General features: G+C 51.6%; 1 protein-coding gene across 2 annotated transcripts; it reads left to right on the top strand.

Annotated features, from left to right (window-relative positions):
- The first annotated feature begins 8499 nt into the window (after positions 1-8499).
- On the top strand, positions 8500-20999 carry Npepl1 (aminopeptidase like 1). 2 transcript variants are annotated; one of them, XM_028769633.1, is made up of 12 exons: positions 8500-8720; positions 9217-9402; positions 9761-9931; positions 12313-12402; positions 12789-12870; positions 14416-14558; positions 17830-17907; positions 18510-18610; positions 18883-19006; positions 19239-19415; positions 19764-19874; positions 20377-20999. In XM_028769633.1, the coding sequence occupies exons 1-12, from the start codon at positions 8571-8573 to the stop codon at positions 20536-20538; spliced, it is 1575 nt and encodes a 524-aa protein (XP_028625466.1). In that variant the 5' UTR covers positions 8500-8570; the 3' UTR covers positions 20539-20999. The 2 variants fall into 2 exon arrangements, with proteins under 2 accessions (XP_028625466.1, XP_028625465.1); XM_028769632.1 differs by having other exon boundaries at positions 19764-19901.
- The last annotated feature ends 241 nt before the right edge of the window (positions 21000-21240 follow it).

The raw sequence follows: 21240 nt of genomic DNA, 5'->3' as shown, positions 1-21240 counted from the left end.
GCACCCTCAGACAGACTAAAGCCATCTATGCTGGGTTTTCTTACTACATCGAGGGACATTCCACAGAGCCAAATGGCAGAGACTTGTGCACAATTATCTGGTCAATTGAGGCAAAAGAAAATAATCATTTGTCCAATTGTGCAAATGAGCTCCCTGGACTGTCCTGAACGCTGAGATAATTGTGTGGTCCTCCACTTTCATTCCATAATCTGGCAAAAATGGGCTATTTAAACAAGGCTCCATTTGATAACGCAATTCCAATCAGGCTTCGTTAAAACAGACCACTGGGGTTTGCATTTTCTGTTTGTCAACTATAATTCTATAATTGCTTTAAGCTAATCATCCAAATTCCACCATTAGTAATCACTATCTCTCATTTACAGATGTGATAGAGGCCAAGGGCCCTGGTTTATGTCATTTGGACTTATTTTCCCAGGAAGTGCTGAGGGAACCAAATGCCTCTTCTCTGGCTTGGCATTCTGACCCAGGGAATCACAGTACAGCTCTGTTTTTTTCACTGTGGGGGAGGAAAAACACCTCCCACACTGAGCAGGCCCCTTCTCCAGATGGGGAAATGGAGACCCGTGCCCAGGTGTAGCTCAAGATAGAACTGGAATTGTCACCTTCCTGATCTCTAGACCAGCACTTCTTTCTGCTTATTCCATTTTAATTGTTCATTTCTTTCCATAAAATTAAATGACCTTCTTCAAGAAAGATTTAATGGTCAAGATGTGATTTGGTAAAAAGCTTCCTCAAGGGTGTTTTTCCTTATTACAAAGATGAGGCCAGGCTGCAGCTCAGAGAGATTTGCAGGCAGCGGTGAACCATTACCCCAGCTCGGTTTTTTGTGTAATTGGTGTGAAGAGATTGCTGCTGATGAATCAGCCTGCCGCTGAACAGAAAAATAATGATTGTGTGGTGACTCAACTGGATGGACGGACATGTGAGCTCGCAGTTGTTTACCAAAGGTATATGTGTGCATAAAATGCTCGCCTAGATGGATAATGTCATTTTAAAGTTGTAAATAATAAAAAATAGTCTCGGGCAGACCTGATTTTACAATTGCTGGAGAATGCAGCACTTCATTTCAACACTATGCGATGGCTAGAAATTGATTTTTTTTTTTAAATCCAATTAAGCCTCAAGGTTGGTCATCCATTTAAAAGGTCGGATGAGCTAAACAATGACAGGACCTTCGGTTCATGCTAATAATTAGATTTACACAGAACTCCAGCCTTCATGTCTGCGTTACAGAGGCATATGTTTTCTGTTTGGACAACTCTGAGCTGTCCAAGCCCCCAGCCCTTGGTGCAGACAAACCAGCCAAGCAGGGACCCAGACTTCCGGAGAGCCCAGCAGTTCTGACCCCATTATGCCTTCCCCTCGGATTTCCAGCCTACCCTGAGGAGAGTGGCTACCAGCATCCAGCTGCCCTCTTTTCTATAGCCCTGAGAATCCTGGGGATGGAAGGTAGCCTCTCAGTACCACCTGGTTTCATGTGCTGCTGACCTTAAAGCAACAAATCCTGGTTTAAAAACAGCACCGTGCAGCTGAGTTTACCTGGCACGGGGAGAGGAAGGCTTCAAAATGCCTTTCTAGGCTTCTCACGGGTAATGTCTTAAGTGTTACTATATTATGAAGATGTTGGAAAATCATGAGTCTGAGGAAAATGTTTTATTCTCTGCTTGGGTTGGGGTGTCACTCAGGTTTTATAAATGGCTGAGACCTGGCATTTCACCCTGCTCTGTAATGTAAGTAAGGCATTTCAGTATGCTCCATCCATAACCAAAGCACCCAGAAATAAGAGACCTTCTAGAACTTTCCATCCATAACCATGAACCACTCTGAAATAAGGGTGCTTCCAGAATGTTGCATCCATAACTATGAACCAGCCTTGAATAAAGACCCTTCTAGAATATTCCATCTGTAACTATAAAGCAGCCTGAAATAAAGACCCAGAATTTTCCATCCATAACTTGAGCCAGCCTGAAATAAAGGCCCTTCCAGATTCAGTGAGAAGAAAATATTGAATTTGCTTCTCATTGCTCACTGCTCCAGACAACAAAAGCCGAAGAATTTTAGATTAGCTTTTTGCCTCCCCCACACTCCCCTCACACCACTCAGTTGCCCAAATCCTCAACAACAGATTTATGATTCTTTTTGAAAGGTCTGCGTTGGATAGCACAGATAGACGTGTAATAAACACAAGGCTGTTTGTGAGGTGAAGGTGACGTGGGCTGGAGTGAATCATCTCAATACACTGGAGAGATCCGCTTCTAACAGCATCCTGCCAGCTAAGGTTTCTTTTTCCTCAGGAAAAGATTTGATCAGAATAAACATTCACTTCCATTTTGCTTTTCTGTAAGTCTCTGTGTTCACAGGTTGGGTTTGCTTCAGGGAATGTGGGACTGAACTGGCTGTTGATCATTGCTTTCTTCCTGCATCCTCCCCAGTCCCAAAGCTCCAGGTCTTCAATATGCCCTCGAAAACTTTTGCAACTACAAAAATAATTGTGCTGGTGTTTGGAGGTAAATAGGAATTTAGTTCCCGAGACATGAGGGTTATTGCTGCCTGAAGCTTGGAGGTTAATTCAGGGACTAGTTCAGACCTCCATCTCCTCCCGAGTTCCCAAGACCCGGTGTCCAAAGGACCAGGTTCAGCTTGTTAATAAATGGTTCTGCTAGTACATTTTTGTTAGGGAGTTCTCTCTTGTCCTGCCGATGGCAGAGATTGAAGACAGTCACAGAGATGAGATTGTACTGTGTGCTTTTCAAGCAAGGTGCAAACGATTGTGTGCCACATTTTGTGTAAGACGCTATATTCTTCTCAAAGAGGCAGGGAAGATAAACCAGAAACTAGTAGAAATGGCTGCCTGTGGGGGTAAAGAAGGATGTGTGAGGGATGAAAAGAAAGCGGGGACAGGAAGGAACCCTTTTTGAGCATCTCTTTTCACAGCTAGGGGTTTTTGAGATGGATAAATGTTTCACATATTCAGAAAAGAAAATAGAACAAGAAGCAAGGGGGAGGCAACCCTCATCTGAACACAAGTACGAACCTAAGTGGCTACCACACAGCCAGGAAACCAGCCCCTCAAATGGCAGTGGGCGTGAGCAAGCACAAAAAGAATAAAGAATTAGTAGCTGTGTGGTCAGGAGTGGAGCCTGAGGCTGTCTGTGGTGGGAACAGCGAGTGAGTAAGCATTCATGGGAGGGTGGTGGGGTGTCAGGAAGAAGCCTCCAGAGGGGTCACAATGGAAGTCATAACTCTACACCAAACTAAACAAACCAAACACAGAACTGAGACTGTTAGGACGTATGAACCAATCCAAGGGGGCTGCTACTGGCCTGAGCAAGCGTTCTGTAAGACAGGCAGGTACCTATCAGTATGCATTCGGATATGGGGTAGAGCACTGGGCCCTTAGGGCCTCGTGCATGGTTCAGTTTCCTGACTTGCTCCTTTAGGAGACAGAAGTTCTGCCTTCTTGTTCTGCATTATACTTCTCACATGATGTAACCAGTCCCAGGAAGCAAGAAGGAAGCTACTCAGAAATAGCTAGAAATTACAGCCTAAAGGTTTGAGCTATGGAGCCATTATCTGCACATTGTATAGTATCAGAGCTATGACACAGAAACACTGAACACCAGGGCATCCTAGCAGCCCCAAAGTGTCCCTCCCCTAAAGAAAAGAGAAAGGTTCTATCCAGTAGGGAAGATAATCTTCCCCTAACAGTAGCCGAAAGCAAATGTCTGTTCTGGTGTCTGCACAGGAAATTTAACAAAATGGCAACAGTTTCTTTAGCCTCTCCCGAAAGAATAAGACCAACCATGCAAGCCAGAGCCCTTTGCTGTCATGCATCTATTAAATGAGGGAGAGAAGGACTGGGAATGTAGTCCAGTTAGTTAGTAGAGTGCTCTCCTAGCACTCATGAAACTCTGAGGCTATTCCCAGCCAACAATGGTGCACATCAGCAATCCTAGCCTTTGTGAGGCAGGTCCAAGAGGGCTGAAAGTTCAGGGCCAACCACAGGTAAGCTTGAATACATCCTGGGCAAATACAAGTACATCCTGGGCAAATACAAGTACATCCTGGGCAAATACAAGTACATCCTGGGCAACTAGAGTCCCTGCCGCAAATAAGTAAATAAATAAATAAATACTATAAATGGTAGGAACGATGGTTATGAATGGCAGAATTTGGTCTGTAAAGCAGACGCTGCTTCTAATTCTATCAATTATAAAGAAAATCTGTACTTCGACCAGAAGAGATCCCTCAGATCCCACTTAAACCCAATGTAAGGGACACTTAGATCCTGTACCTCCTCATGAGGGACAGTGCAAAGCAGTATAGATTTTTGCCAAACACCTTCAACCTGAATCTAATCTCGAAGTAGCAGGCAAATTTCAAACTTCGAGGCCTTTTGTGTGACATGTCCTCATCGTGAGAAAGAGGCAGGGATTATTCTGGATTCAGGGAGACTAGAGAACCTGACAGCCAAATGGAATGTCTGATCCTTGCATGGCTTCTGGTAAAGGAAAAAGCCACAGAGGGTGTCTGAGGACAATGAGGATAGCTCGCTGTACACAGTGCTAGAGGACAGTATTGTTTGAATCCTGAATCGCCCATGAGTCTGAATGGGATAACGTGGTCCAACCAGCATCCTCATTCCCAGGATACACTCTGATGTACATAGGGATAAATGTATGTAATTCGCTTTCAACAACACAGGAAAGAAATACGTGCTCACACACATGTATACATGTGTATGTATACATGATAAACATGCACACTTTTGCTGAAGGGCACAGAAGTGTCTTCGCTTTACTAGGTTTTCGACTTTCCATAGTTGGTGAAGGTGTTGTTTGTTTGTTTGTTTGTTTGTTTTCTACAGTAGTGAGCTCCTCTTACTTTGGGCAACTCTGGTGTGAGCATAGGTGAACCATCCGGTACTACTAGTTACAGAATGTAGTTAAGGCATTCTCCCATCTTAGGGAACTCAGGACATGGTGCAGAGAGGCAAGACACAGATCTGGCAGCACCCATGGAGGTCATGTCTTGTTTTTTGAGGGTCTGGGCTCACTTCTAGGTTGGTGACTTCAGCAAAGAACCACGGAATGGGGATCCCCAGGCCTGAACTGCCTTCCACTCTGTGCTCATATTGTAGATGACTGTCCACCAGCAATGAGCCTGCGTTCATTTCCCCTGAGTCTTAAGGACTTCTGATTGGTGTCCACTCGTGGACAAGGGCTGAATGGATGCTAGGTCTAGTCACCTGAGTACAGATGTCCCAAGTGGGCAGTGTCCGTTAGCACGTCAGTGCTCTCCCTATGGACGGTGTCTGTTAGCATTTTAGGGCTCTCCCTCTGAATGATTAGTTTCCTAGCTCAGGACCCAACAGCCAGCAAACTTCAACTCATCCCTCAAGACCCAAGTCAAAGGACTATCTCAGTCTGCAGGGCCTCCCTTGCCTCAGTCCTCTCCTCAGTCCTATCCCAGCAAGGGTGTCTGGATTTTGTGGCTATGACTCCGCCCATCCACATTTAAGTAGATTTCACACACTGTTGCTCTCTTTGGAGATACCAAGGCTCTAGGGCTGTTCAGAACTGATGTTTGCTTGGTAACTAGGTTGGCCTGAGGAAGCTGAGGCAGGAGGATTGCAAGTCCAAGGCAAGCCTACCAAGCTACAGATGAGCTTGAGACTGGCCTAGCAGAAAACAAAGAAAAACATGGGGATGTGATTCATGGCAGAGCACTTGGCTAGCAGGATGAGGGCCTGGGGTTCAGTCTCCAGCACCAAAATGAATACATGCATGCATGAGCACTGGATGAAGAGCCCATAAACCATGATGCTTGCCTTCTTGGGCCAGATGCACTAGCATGAAGGAAACTTGCGATCATTGTGTGCAAACAGCCTTAGGGCACACGTGCGGTTTCAGAACTGTGTCCCAGAATGTGACCTCATGACTCCTGAGAACTGTACTCTGGTTTCTTCCAGAAGCCTCTCAACTTTTCTGCTGTTTCTGAGCCGTAGCAACACCCTTGTCGGGTGTGGCACTGGCTCCAACCTCATCCCAAGTCTAAGTTGCAAGATCTGGCCACTTGTTTTAAACTTTCATTTCCCCCCCCAAAAAAAGTCCAATTTTTCCTTGACAGTGAGGTGTATCTCGAGCTGTGGATTAATACCATCATTAAAATGTGTCCAACTAAACAAAGAGGCCTTGTTTATGCTAGTGTCTGTGAAGCTCGCCATGAGATTGCAATGAGAGGGGGAAAGTAGTTTCTCCAGACTTTCACACATGTTTCTTGAGGAAATTGGTAGGCATCCAAAGTGGAATGTTCTGTTTGGTTTCGATTTCTTCTTTCCGGGGGTGGCATAAAACAAGGAATCAAGAATATCTGCTCATTACGGAGCATCCAAGGCTCCCTCTTGCTCTGTATATAGTAAGCGTTCAACAAATGTTGGCTGAGTTGAGCCAACTCAGCTATCTTTGTTTATGACTCACAAAAGTTATTTCCTTTTTTTATAAATAGGGGAGGATTCTGTGAGTAGGCAGGCTCTATTGTCTATGAATGTGTGTGTGTTATGCCTGTGTTTGTATGTGTTGGTGTGTGCATGAGCACACGCACATGTGTGTGAGTTTGCACACGCACATGTGTGTGAGTTTACACATGCAAAGGCTGAAGGTTGGCCTTAGATGTCTTCCCTTAATGAATCTCCATCTTGGTTTTTTGGCAGATTTGTACAGTTACTTATATATTCATTTTGTGTTTGTATATATGCTTGAGCACGTTACAGTACTCACCTGCAGGTTGATGACAACCTACCAGAGCTGGTCTGCTTCTTCCCAAGAGGGAACTGGGAGTTGAACTCGGATGATGAGTCCCTCTATCTATAGAGCCACCTGAAAGGCCCCCGCCTTGTCTTTTTGAGGCAGCTTCTCTCACTGAACCGGAAGCTAACCAACTGGGTAAGAATGACTGGTCATCGAGCTCCGAGGACCCTTGTCTGTGCCCCTCCCATAGCCCAGTGCTAGGATTACAGCCCATCTTTTTACAGGTGCTAGGATCTTCATGCCTATATGGCAAATACTTTATCTACCAACTCATCTCCCTAAGCCCTCCAAGATACTTTTTGTCTGTCTCTATGGTCTGTAGTATCTGTAGAGACCTGCCCATCTCCAGCACCAGCTCCTGCTCTCATAGGCTGCATAATGTGTCATGTCCACCCCTCCCCCACCTCCCAGTGTCATTCCTGCAGGGGACATCTTGCTGTGGACTGGCCTGTGGATGTAGTGCTTCATCCACAGGGACCAGTGTGAGCCTGCCACCCTCTAGGAAGATTGCAAGTTGTCTTGGCTCCTCCTGAGTGCCTTGTGCCTCACACTGTATTTGCAAACACCAGAGAATCAGGCTAGAACACTTAGTACCCTTTACAAATGTGTGAAAACATTCAGTTGCTGTAAAAACTCTTTTTCAAGAAAATAAGATCCAATTAGTGTTGACTTCTGTGTCAGGAAAGCCAGAGTTTCAAAGGAATCCCCTCTGCTCATTCAGCTACTGAATTCATACGGTCTTCAGGGCTGACCTCTTCTGGGCTACTCCATGGAACCTTCAAAGTTGAGGAAATCCACACCATAGATGGCTTGTGGGTGGAGACACAGGGTGGGTGGTGTGTGCAGGGTTGGTGATTCCGAATGCTATGCTATGAAACTGGCGTTGGTAGGTTTTTAAAAAATGTTTTACCTCTCCCCCCCACGTGTGTGTGTGTGTGTGTGTGTGTGTGTCTGTGTTTAGGTCGCTGTGAGTGAGTGCCTCTTGGTCAACCGCTCGGTCAATGGATACATTATGGATGTTGGTTTGTTCCTTCTACATACAGGGCTAGAACTCCGGTCCTTGGGCACTGCAATAAGTGGCTTTTCTCGCTGAGCCATCTTGCTTTGTTAGTTTTAAGGGCCGATAATAGAGAAGAAATGCAGATTAAAAATGACATATAAGACTGGAGGTCACTGAGCTCCAGCCCCAGGCCTGGAGTTGTCAAAACCTGGGCAGTGTAGGGTAACAGCTGACTCCTTTCAAATGACTTCCTATAAGTTCCCCACACTGCTGTCTTTTCCTTTCCAACACAGGTGACAAAGGGCAGAGGCTGCTTGCTCCCACTGCTGAATGGTGACCTTTCTGGCGAGTGTTAGGCCAAGGAGGCGGCCTACGCTGACTAAAGGGGGGATCTGAGTGCCTAATTGTCCGGCCCAGTAGCCACGGCAGTCCCTGGCAAGTGAGGCTTCATCGTGTCCAGGAATCTACTGGAAGGCGGGCCAGGGTAGCAGCCGGAGCTGGAGCGGTTCCAGGGGCTCGCGCGCCACTCTCCCCCAACGGAGGCCCGGAAGGTGCACCGCGGCCCGCGCCCCGCCTCCGCCGGCGCCCCCTCGCGCCCCGGGTGGGCCCTGCAGGGCGGCGCGGCCCGGAGGCGGCGGGGAAGGCGGAGCGCCGAGGCCGGGCGGGCCGGGGCGGCGCCGAGCCGGGCCGGAGCAGGGCGCAGGGTGCTGGGCGGCCCGGCTGGGGTCGCGGGGGGGAAGATGGCGAGCGTGGGGCTGCAGTTCCAGGCGAGCGCCGGGGACGCAGACCCCCAGAGCCGGCCCCTGCTGCTCTTGGGCCAGCTGCAACACCTGCACCGCGTGCCCTGGAGCCACGTCCGCGGGAAGCTGCAGCCCCGGGTCACCGAGGAGGTGAGCGGGCCGCGGCCGCCATGCGCCCGCTAAGCCCAGGCCCTGGGACACAGGCCCCGCCTCGCCCGCGCGCCCCGCCAGGCCCAGGGAGCAGGCCCGCGACAGGCCTGACCGTCTGTCCCGAAGGCGTGGGCTGCAGCGAGGCCGAGCCTGTGTCGCTGGCCTGCCTGGGCCGAGCCACCTGCTTCCGCGCCTCCGGGCCCGGCCTTACAGAAGGCCCAGTGGCGGCTTTCCGCGTGGCCTCCGGCCTCGAGACCCACGTCCATGGAAACTGGCCGGGAGCCGAGCCTCCAAGTGTTTGAAGCAGAGGGTCCCCAGACAGGCCTTGCCCGCGCGAGGCGCAGTCCCACGAGGGTGGTAGGGTGCCAGAGAGCCACCCAGCTGCCTGGTGGTGGTTGGGATGCCTGAGACAAGCAGGCGTGGCCAGCAGGGCATCTCTAGCCACACAGCACGCGTTTTGAAGCCCGGTCTGTCTCATGTCTCCTTTCTAATCTAGCTCTGGCAGGCAGCTCTAGCCACGCTCAACCCCAACCCCACAGACAGCTGTCCCCTCTACCTGAACTGCGCCACAGTGGCAGCTCTGCCTTCCAGGGTGAGCAGGCATAACAGCCCTTCCGCGGCCCACTTCATCACCAGGCTTGTGAGAACCTGCCTGCCTCCTGGAACCCACCGGTGCATCCTGGTGAGTGCTGGGCCCTTCAGTGTACCTCAGTCACGGCCCGCCTCAAGCAGAGCAGGCTGGCCCATGTGGTTTCCCATTCTAACCCTTCAACCACCAAGTGATTTACACCAGATCAGTTTGCGTGACAAATCAGAGATGCCAGCCTAGATTTATTGAGGCCTGGGCTTATATGTCTGTGCCCTGCTCATCTGTCTGGGAAAGAGCGGACAACATCTGGTGGCAGACATTTTTCTCACGCAGCCTCAGGTTACTGTGGGACACCGACCTCTGGGTTTATCCACTGTAGAGCTGATATGGGGAGAGTCCTGGTGGCATCCTTTTGTAGCTTCAGCCCCACCTTACTTCTCTCTCACTACAGATGGTCTGCGAGCAGCCTGAGGTTTTTGCCTCTGCCTGTGCCCTGGCGCGGGCCTTCCCACTGTTCACACACCGCTCAGGGGCATCCCGGCGCGCAGAAAAGAGGACGGTCGTGGTGGAATTCTTCCTAGTGGGACAAGACAATGGCCCAGTGGAAGTGTCCACCTTGCAAGTGGGTGTCTAGAGGGAACACTGCCTCCTGGGAACTCAGGTGGCGAGCTCTCCCCTTCTCATCCTCAGGGAAGGGTTACAGTGCTTTTCGAGGATCCCAAAAAAGGGTCCTGTTGTGTTGTATTTTCGGGTCTCGTGTGTTCAGCGCAGTTGTGATTTGATTATGCACGGTTGTCCCCTTAGGTGGGGAGCACTTTTGTGTGTTAGGTGGGAGCACTTTTGTGTGTTAGGTGAGGAGCACTTTTGTGTATTAGGTGGGGAGCACTTTTGTGTGTTAGGTGGGAGCACTTGTGTGTTAGGTGGGAGCACTTTTGTGTGTTAGGTGGAGCACTTTTGTGTGTTAGTTGAGGAGCACCTTTGTGTGTTAGGTGGGAGCACTTTTGTGTATTAGGTGGGAGCACTTTTGTGTGTTAGGTGGGAGCACTTTTGTGTGTTAGGTGGGAACACTTTTGTGTGTATTGTCTCACTGGAGCCTCAGAGGAAACCTGTGAAGGCTGGAAACCATTGCTAGCCTGTCAGTCAAAGGAGGCGCCTGACCTTCTGCCTTGACCTCACTTCCACCCAGCAGCCAGAGACCAGCTTGCCCCTTCAGGAAGGCTGTCACTTGAGCCTCAGGCAAGCCCCCCACTTGCGGGTTTTGTCCTCTATCTCCTTGGTAGAGTTAAAAAGGGGCGGTCCTCCAGGTCTGCCATCTTGTGTCAGCTCTCTGTGTTCTTGAAAACAGTCTAGTTGCTTTGCTTATTTTAACCCTCTTTCTCTTCCAGCCCACCCAGACCTGGTTTGGGCCCCTTCTCTGTTTCTAAGGGCCATGATGTGTCCATCCCTGCTTGGAGCATGCCCTTGCCCCACCTGGCCTTCAGCCTCTTATGTTCTCTTCCCAAACCCTCTGGAAGGTTTCCACTACCTGTGGACCCCATCTGGCAGTGGACACTGAAGACCATGTCTGTGTGCTAATTCTAGGTGCTCCCTTCTGGGCTTCCGGCTCACCTGCCAGATCCCAGCTTGGAAGCCTGAGATAGCCCTCCCTTCTTCCTGCTTCCCACTAGCCCTGGCCACTCCCATCCCTTCTGCATGGCTTTCTATCATCCCGCCATGATTCCCAGCATTCTTCAGCTAGCCAGGCATGCTCACGTCTGGGCACTCCGTGGTGATAAGTGCCTCTCCTTTCCTTTATCAGGGTATCCCCACGACCCCCACCCCTAGAGCTCTGGGTCCTGTTTTGAACCAGTTGCTTCGTCCTCGTCTCTTCTGACACTCTCCCAGTGATCGGAGAGTCTGTCAGGTTGCCTGCCTTGTAGCAGGCCGTACATAAACACGTACGGAGGAAGCGAATGGATATTGCTTCTCTTGTCAGTGAAACCAAGGTTGAGATGTACTTCACTCTCATTCATTGCCTAGTGAGAACTCTGTGGAGGGTCTGCGGGGTTAGACTGCCTCCCTTGAGGCTGCTCCTCAGCCCGACACACATCCCACGCAGGCCACCGACTGCTGACAGGTGGCAGGGGCTCACAAGCACAGCTCATATCTGAGCTGTCAGCTCCCGGGTCTCTATGCGGAGCCTTCGAGGTTTAATTACCTGGGACAGGCAGCCGCTCTTGTGATGGTCAGACAGCGGGGGCGGTGGCCGGCTGGCAGAATCGACCTGTTCCTGCCCTCCTGACATACGAGTCCGGGGGAGGTGATGATGAACTGCGAGCTAAAGCCCTGCGCCCCCGCAAGACCCTTAATATCTGTTTCTTCCGGCCAGCACAGAGGCACTGACGTAGCCCGTTATCCCTGGCTTCTGAGCCTTTGGGTACACGATGGCATTGAATGGAGGTGGAGGTATGCTCAAGTCAGCTAGGAGGAAGGCCCTGTGGCAGAGAAAGATGGGCGGGCAGGGGTCTAGGGCTGGGGTGGCTCTGCAGAGACATGGAGCCACCCGTCCCTGGATACATAGAGCATCTACAGACCCTATGGGGCGATCCCTGAGTTGTCCTTGGCACAGAGCTAGGAGTCTGGTAGGGTCTGTTGTCTCAAGCTCCTGTCTTCTGGGTCCTCTGAGGCTAATGAGTTCTCTAAGACAGAACATGGTTCCATTCCTTCTACAGCAATGCCATAGTAGACCATTCAGTGACAAGGAGGACAGGGCGACAGACCTCTGTTCCTCCAGAGGACTCATAGAAAACACCTTCTGAACATTGTAGGGTGATGTTTAGAGGGATCCCCAAAGCATCTGCTCCCACCTTTTCCTTCCATACCATACCTGTGGACAGCCTGAAGCAGTCTTCTAGAGACATCTTTGATATCTGTGGTCCTCGGGGAACTGACTGGGATGGGAAGAGGACATCTCTTCCCACCCTGCCTGTGGGCCACAGTGATGAACCTTGTCTCCTTCCCTAGTGTTTGACCAACGCCACAGAAGGTGTCCGACTAGCTGCTCGCATTGTGGATACGCCATGCAATGAGATGAACACAGACATCTTCCTCGAGGTTCGTGGCCTTATCCTGCTAAGCTTAGGTGGGATGGTCTTCAGGTCACAAAGACAGGGCAAGAAAGCCTTAAGTCTGGCTGTTTTCATCAAATCCTGGTGTCCATCTTGCTTCAGTAGGTCAGCATCCTCTGCTGAGGGCGTGGGTAGGATAGAGCCTCACTGAGATCATCTGTACGCCCGAGACCAGCTGCAGGAAGCTGTGTGCAGGGCCAGTCTTCCCCCCTGGGCTTAATCAGGAGAGGCACAACCACTAGCTTCCAAGGTGGTTCCTTTCCCACCATGAAGCCATGGATAGACTCATCTTTGGCGTGAAGCCCAGCCTCGCCTTGAGTCAAGCCTTTTTCACGTGTCTCGGGTTGTTATTTTTTCCATGAATATGTCCAGGAGATTAGCCAAGTTGGAAAGGAGCTGGGGATCACCCCCACCATCATCCGCGATGAACAGCTGAAGGCCAAAGGATTTGGAGGTACGTAGAGCTGCCCCTTTCCACAGCTGTCACTGTCCAGGAGAGGCTGGGGGAACCTGGGTTGCCAGGGTAGCATTGGGAGCATTTGGCACAGGGTCCCCATGCTCATCCTGCTGGGGACCTGAAGGGAGTAGAATCAGCCTGGGTCCCAGACCAAGACCGGAGCTCGAGAGACAGAGCATCCCTGGGGGAGGCAGGGGCAGCCTTCCAGGTTCTGATGCTGACCCTGGGAGTCACTAGACCCACGTCCTTCCTGTCTTCTGTCTCCTGCCTCCCGTGCCCTTGCTCAGAGCCAGCTCAGTGAGGCCTTCTGTTCCTCGATTACACAAGTCCATGGACATTTTCAGGGTCCCAATGGATAGTGTTCTCATAAAGAACGTATTTCCTGTGACAGTCATGCAATGAGGGTTGTCCTGGCCTACATGTCTCTCTTAAAGCTATCTCTTTCCCTGATCTCTACATACCTAGCAATTATCGGGGAAAGCTGGGCTGTCTCGAGGTGCTTTTAGACTAAGCAGGCAAAGGTCACTGCTACAGTTGTTGGTGATTATGAAACAAGTCCCTTCCAAGGTCCCGAGCTCAGGCAGCAGCACTCATGGTCACACCTCTCTGCTGACTTGGGATTTCTTCTGCCACAGCCATGTGAAGACTCTAGGAAGAAGCTCTTGTATGCTGCCGTCTGGCCTTGGGGTTGGGGTTAGGGTTAATGCTGGTCAGACTGTGCCCCCTCATTGGGTCCTCTCCAGAAGACAACTCACAGTTGGCCAATGTCTATCTCAGAGTAAGAGTTGAGAAGCATGACCAAGCAAGATGTTCACCTAGTCTTCAGAAGGTGTTGTCACTTGTGCTAAGTCCTGTTAGAGTCAAGACCCTAGGACCACTTCAGCTAAGGGAAAGAGAATCACAGGATGGGAATGCCCATCAGTCATATCCCTGGGGCCAGCTGTCGGAGCCATGCCAACCCCCACACATGAACCAGAAAACTATGCCGTTTGCAGCGGCCATTTTTGTTTGGGGGTTTCTCTGAGGAGGTGGCAGTCACGGTGGGTAGGATGAGTAGGAGTTTGTCAGACAGCCATTTTGGCCTTCCTCGTAGATGGGCGGGGCACCTTGATGCATAGCCTCTGTGCTCAGGCAGGCCCCTCTTTCTTTGGGCAGATGGAGCATGTAAGGAAAGAGGGAGGGAGGTGGTGGGAGCTGCAGGAGGAGGAAGGCTCCCAGCTCAGGGTAGGGGACCCAGGTGGGCAGGAAGGGCTTGAAGCATCGTCCACGGTAAGTCCTCTTTTATTCCCCCTAGGTGTCATACAATGTTTTTTCTCCTCAGCGAGTTGTCTTGCCTAACAGTTCTTTGCAGTCTTAGATGTTGGCATGGATCTGAATTCTCCCATCCTATACTGGCCGTAGCAGGAGTGGGAAGGGAGATCCATCTGGGGTTTCCCTGCAAGAACAGTATGGGCCAGCTAGTGCCAGCACCAGCACCTACAGGGCCTCTGGAAGTCCCCGCCGGTACCACAGGCACCTCGCTTCTTCCTTTTCCCTATATAGGAATCTACGGGGTTGGCAAAGCTGCCCTCCACCCACCTGCTCTGGCCGTCCTCAGCCACACCCCTGATGGGGCCACGCAGACCATTGCCTGGGTGGGCAAGGGCATCGTCTATGACACCGGTGGCCTTAGCATCAAAGGGAAGGTGAGACATGGGCTTCGGGATGCAATTCAGACTGGCGTGTTCGAGTACCTAGTGCATTTAGTATTAGGAGTGGGCGATTGTTTTATTTAAAATCCCTCCTCTTCTACCCAACCCAAGTATTTCCAGGACTACTCAGGAAATGGAACTAATAATACAAGTTTAAAAATAACCCCAATAGCAAATATTCTCTTTTATTGAATTCCACACACATTATCTTGCCAGTTGAAAATTTAGAAAAGAAAAATATTCCAATCCAAATAGAGAGAGCGGCAGCATATTAACACTTCAAATCTCATTAATGTGTTTTAATAGGGAAAAGACCCACAAAATAAGTGTCCATCTCTGTCTCTGCTAAATTGCTGATGGATTATGGCATTAAGGAAGTTTGCCTGGGTCTCTCATCCTGTGAATTCAGCCCTACCCAGCCTTCTGTTCATGTCTGTGTTGGGTATACGTGAGAACCAGGGTTGTTCTGTTCCTACCCACAACCCCAGCCCACCATCCCTTTAACTCTGAGGGGTTCCTGTCACCCTAGGCAACCAATACCAGAGGCTCCTGGGGAAAACAACAACAAAACAAACAAAAAACCCAACCCAGTTCACTTTCTAGACTAGTCCCAGTGCTGGCCATCTCTGAGATCATTCTGATAGCGTTCACATATCCGTGTGTCAACGTGCCTCTGACGCCACCCTCAAAGATTTACAGAGTCTCACACTCCTGTCGGGAGGTTGAAGCATAGATGCCCCAGTTTGCAGTCTTGCCCCTGTGTAGCATTTTCAAGTGGGTACATCAGTGTTCTTTGAATGATTGTTCTGATATGGAGCCCAAAGCAGTAGGTAAGTGAGCTACCCTGAGCCTCGAGTGTCTGTTTTGTTCTGTGATGGGTGGATCTCCTGGAGGCTATCCTCACACACAGCCATGCATAAGCAGTAATGTGGTGCACTTCCTCATACCAGAAACCTCACATTCCTTTGTCATCATTAGCTCATCAGAGAAGCCCTGGAGCCTGGGGAGGCTGACAAGATGCTGCACAAGTTTCTCAGAGTTCTTCTTTGTGCTGGAGAGCTCGCTCACCTTAGTGCTGGTGATGCTTGCTGCCCTGTGTTCTCCCAGGGAGGCTTGCCCTGTTATTACCGTGTCCGTGCCTCATCTAGAAACTGTCTCTTGCTTCTGCCTCAGGCAGTGGCTGTCTGGGTCTGTCACTCTCTTGGCTGCCCTGTGCTCCCAGTGACCTGGAAGAGGCAGCAGAGGTATGTCCCTCTTACAATAGGGACAGTGACTCACACTCCAGTGGGATTCTGTTTTAATTTTATTTTATGTGTTCTGCCTGCAAGTATGTGAGCACATGCTGTGGATGGTTGTGAGGTAGTCCAGGGGTGCTGGGAACTGAACTCGGGCCACTCAGCAAGTGTCCTTGGCCTCTGAGCCATCTCTCCAGCTCCAGGAGGATTTTTAAACTTTAAAAATTTCAAACTTAGCATTACTGCTTCATGGAGGGGCTTCTCCAAGTGAGGTCACCGTGACTTGATTTCCCAGGAGTGCACAAAGAAGGACCCAGTGGTTCTTGGCTCACTGCGAGGCTGCAGCCTCCACAGGACCAGAGCTTTGACACTTGCAGTAGCTCTGCCTTTTGTGCCTGTGTCAGCGTGACCAGGGCAGATGGCACCTCAGCGTTGAAAACCTTTCCCTTTATAATGACAGAAGCGACACGGGGAGTCAGGAGACCTCACGTAAGCAGCTGAGCTTGGCACTTTGCTTGGGAGGTGACACCTGTGCAAAGGTACACCATGTTCCATGAACAGCTGTCAAAGGCATTTTCTGGGTGGGTCATTTCGAAATGGCTCTCTGCTAGGCCTGGGGCCCCATTTCTTCATTTCAGCAGGCCTGTGTGTTCTCTCCGATTAGGTCAGAAAGATGGCTTCTTTTCAGTCATTCGAGATGGAAGCTTTTCAGTGGATGTTATTAGAAAAGCAGCCCCTCCTGCATCCAGAAATACTGTCAGCTAAAATTCAAGGCCCGAGTGATACAATGGGGTCTCCAAAAATGACTGTACATTTCAAGCCCAGATTCTTATTTCTGAGGACTTGTTTTTATTTAAAATACAAACCTGTCAGTTTGAGTTGAAAGCCTATACAACGTAAACACTTCACAGCATAATAGCGGAGGTGGCTTTTGCATTAGAGGCAGGGGGCTTCGGCTGCACGCAGTAGACTAGAGATGCCCCCTACTGATGGATAGTTGTCAGTGGCGGAAGGGATAAGCAAGGTATGCTTTCTACAGCCAGATAGGAACTGGTAGGCAGGGAGAGGGGCTGACACAGGGCTGGGCCTCCCCAGGAAAGCTACAGGGATGGACAAATGAACAGGGACGGACAAATGAAGACCAGGGAAGGTGTCTTCAAGTGGTCGCTGCAGGAGTAGACTGAAGACAGGCTGGAATGAGTGGGAGCGTCTTGTGGCAGGGGCTGCAAGGTTAGAAACTGGAGGGGCTAGGGTACAGGGCTCTTCTTTGGAGGAGAAGTGGACAGGATCCTCTGTAGATTGTACCCTCGCTGCGACTGGAGATAGACCAAGGGTGAGGCCATCAGCACACTGTTGTGTCTGACTGTAGCTGGACTTAACTGCTAGAAGCCAGAGCCACACACAGGCTGGCAGCCTGTGCTTAGGGAAAACGGGATAGGCACGGGCCTGGGGTTACCCTCTGTCCCTCCTCAGAGACACAGCAGGAACCTGTGGTAAGTGTAAAACCCAGGCAGAGTGGCTTTTTCGCACATACTTCACCTCCTGGGTCCCACATATGAGGAGGACGCCATCGTTCTGATTGCCACTGGGAAGCCTAACCAAGCCTCTCGAGGCGCTGGCTGAGTGAGCCCACGTGAGCCTTGGCTTCTGTTGAGTCGGGGTGGAGAGGAGGGCAGAGGCCCTGAGCGTAGACTCCTAAGCTGGCCTGGGCTCCAGGGCTCTGTGAGAGACCCCAGTCATGGTGAGTCTGGTAGCTTCCTGGTCTCCGTCTACCATAGTACCTATTGCTTGATAGTCCCGCCGCTCTACAAACAAGAGTCGTATCCGCCATTTCTGCTGTTACTTCCTCTTGCTTTGGTAGAACAACCGCCTTTGGCCAGTGAGTTTCATGAACTGTACGGGTGCCCAGGGAGCCCTGCAGGGCACTGGTGTGCATGCGGGTTGGAGCCTTAGGGCTGTCAGCCGTGCTCGGTGCTCACGTGGCTTATGTGGCTTAGACTCTTTCTTCCGCTCCTTCTGTGTCACTGCAGACAACTATGCCAGGGATGAAACGAGACTGTGGGGGTGCCGCAGCCATCCTGGGAGCCTTCAGGGCCGCCATCAAGCAGGTGAGGGCACAAGTTGTGGTTTCTCTCCCTCTGGCTGTGCTTGACTCCTCCCTCAGGACTGTGCGTGTGTGCACACACACACACACACACACACACACACAACGCACTGGAGCTTGGCAGGGCTTGTTTGGTAGGAAGGGCTAACTTAGGGTGCTTGCTGAAGGGTCTCTGAAGGAAGCAGCCATGGCTGCACGTGTTTGGAGCCGTCTTTACTCCTGCTGTTGCTCTGGTAGCTGAGACATGGCTGGTAAGGAAATGCTTAGCAGGTCAGTTCCGGACTCCCCTCCAGCTGGTGCTGGGGTACCCAGTCATGGGCCTGAGGGGGTGTTGGATCTACAGGAGGCACAGCCAGTGGCAGAAGGAGAGCCCCTAGCTGTGGAAGTATCCTACTACACACATGCACACGTGCGCATACACACACACAGACATACACACACAAGCCTCTGATCTCCCCTAGTTAACTGGGATATCCAAAGGCATTGACATCCAGCCATCCTCTTGACTCTGCAGGTCTAAGAGCACCTGGTGCTCTCTGCCTTCTCCTTCACACCCTCCAGAGTTTCCAGACTATAATGGGACCTCTCACCTGCTTCTTCTCTCAGGGTTTCAAAGATAACCTCCACGCTGTGTTCTGCTTGGCTGAGAATGCCGTGGGACCCAATGCCACCAGGCCGGATGACATTCATCTTCTGTATTCGGGAAAGTAAGGCCTCCCTCTCATGTCTTACACTGTTGCTTCTTCCCAGAGCCAGGCCAGGTTGGCCTGGTCCTAACCAAGGATGTGGTAGAATCCCGCCCTGCCTCCCACCAGTGATACCTCCTAAGGGATGAGGTATCCCATAGTCCTCGGGAGGGCACGTGTCATGGAGACGAAGGAGCTGCAGAAACTGCGCTCCCCAGTACCAAAGAGAGCTCATTCAGTTGGAGTGCTCAGTTGGAGCTGCATTCCTGACTTCGGGTCTGTGCCTCCCCCAGGACTGTGGAGATCAACAACACGGACGCCGAGGGCAGGCTAGTGCTAGCAGACGGGGTGTCTTATGCTTGCAAAGACCTGGGGGCTGACATCATCGTGGACATGGCCACCCTGACAGGGGCACAAGTGAGTACCGCACTTCATCCCTGGCTGCAGCCCCCCCACCCCCCAGAAGTCTGGAGGCAGGTAGCACCCCCTCTTGCTGTTGGATCGGAACCCGTGCCCCGCCCACTTGTCCACGGCTCCTCTCTCCCCTCCTCGCCCTCTCCCTCCCTGTATTTTCTGACTGCTCTGCTCTCGCCCATGCGTTCTCTGCGGTCTTGCCGGTATGGTTGCTTCCCTCGTGTCCTTTGCCTAGGGCATTGCCACAGGGAAGTACCATGCAGCCGTGCTCACCAACAGCGCCGAGTGGGAGGCGGCCTGTGTGAAGGCCGGCCGGAAGTGCGGGGACCTGGTCCACCCGCTAGTCTACTGCCCAGAGCTGCACTTCAGCGAGTTCACCTCGGCTGTGGCTGACATGAAGAACTCGGTGGCGGTAGGTGTGGGGCCTGCACTGAGGGGCACAATCGTGGCCCTAAGGCGTATGTGAGCGAGAAGAGCGGTGCTCCCAAGCACCGTAGTGTAGTGTCCGATCACTGAGCATGCTCGCTGAGCAGACCCCGCAGCAGGGGCCGACATATTTGTCCCTTCAGCTCCTTTGTACTGCTCCTTGGGGGCGGGGGCGGGGGATGCCTTGTTCTAGGTCAGCGCCCTCTTCAGCCATCTGGTTCAGCAGATAACTTCCGTGTGTGTGGATGAGGGATAAGGATAGGTTAGAGAGAACCATCCAGACTCCTCCCACTGTTAGGAGAAGGATGTCACCAAAATGGCCTCTTGTCCTCAGGACCGAGACAACAGCCCCAGCTCTTGTGCCGGCCTCTTCATTGCCTCACACGTTGGATTTGACTGGCCTGGGGTCTGGGTCCACCTGGACATCGCTGCTCCAGTGCATGCTGTGAGTGCCTCAGGGCTGCTCCTCAAGGCAAGGGGCCCATTCCCTCCAGACACGTCGTCATTTCCTCCTCATGGCCTGGGCCACTCCCTCCTCCCCGCCTGTCCTGTTCCTGCAAAGCTCCTCTGGCTCAGAGCTGCTGCTGAGTTCATCAGAAAGGTTCTGTGTTCTGTGTCGGATTATTTGTGGCCTAGTCTCCAGTCAGCTGTGGTCCTCCTGACCCCTGACCTCCTCATCCCTGGAAACAGTGACTGCTTGTGCTGTCCACAGCCAGCTAGCCTATGCTTAATAGGAGGTCTAGCGACTCCACCCTAAGCTGTGGCTATTAGTTAGGCTGTGCCCACCACCCAGTTCCTCTCTTGGCCCCGAGCATGTCAGGACGTCTGCAGGAAGGCCCAAGGCACAACCTTGTGTCCTAGGACCTCCGTGTGGGGAAGGGGGATATTAGAGGCCTAAGAGCAACCTTACACAGGGTTGTTCCTCTTTCCACTGCCTCTGTCTACAGGGGGAGCGAGCCACAGGCTTTGGGGTGGCTCTCCTACTGGCTCTTTTTGGCCGTGCCTCTGAGGACCCACTGCTGAACCTGGTATCTCCACTGGACTGTGAGGTGGATGCCCAGGAAGGCGACAACATGGGGCGTGACTCCAAGAGACGCAGGCTTGTGTGAGCACTACTTCCCAGCTGGTGACACAGGGTTCCTCACCTCACTTTGCACTGACTGATTTTAAGCAACTGAAAGATTAACTCACTCTTAAGATGAGCCTGGCTTCTCCTTCTGCACCCAGTGGTGGTGGGAGTAGGCCATTCTTTTCTTAGAAGGAGCTTAGGGGTTTGGTGGGGTCTGGAGAAAATTGTCACAGATCCCATAGGTCTGCCTCTCTGCAAGCTCTTTCCCTTGTCCTCCACCTTGGTCACCTTAGAACCACCTCAGGTCACCCTCTGTGGTGAGTGCACTTCTTGATACAGGCCCTTGCTCTAGCTGGGGCTCCCTGGGGTGTCCAGTCAGCCCATGCCTGAGTAGATGTGACTGGGTGTTAGGGACCCCATTCTGTGAAGCAGGAAGAGCCACACGGCCCCCACCTACACCCCAGTTCACTTGAAGTTGAATTAAATATGGCCACAACCTCCCTTCGTCTCTGCTCAGTTTGTCTGTCTTACAACTTGCCTAGAGCCTGTCTGAGGCTGAGGTGCAGAAGGGCTCCAGCCAGTGCCCTTCAGGCTCTTTCTTCTGGTCCTGAGATGGCTAGTTGAACCTGTTTTTCAGCCCAGAGCCATGGAGTCTGGGGCAAAGGACAGCAGTCCTCAGGCCCAGGCCGGCTCTGCTTGGGTTTTCTGAGTCTCCACACACTGGGATGGCTTCTGAGAGACT

The sequence above is a fragment of the Grammomys surdaster genome, unplaced genomic scaffold (genome assembly GCF_004785775.1).
Source record: "Grammomys surdaster isolate TR1022 unplaced genomic scaffold, NIH_TR_1.0 193, whole genome shotgun sequence".
In the NCBI taxonomy this organism is placed as follows: domain Eukaryota; kingdom Metazoa; phylum Chordata; class Mammalia; order Rodentia; family Muridae; genus Grammomys; species Grammomys surdaster.
Note: the sequence above shows the minus strand (reverse complement) of the source record. Positions and strands in the feature narration are given on the sequence as shown.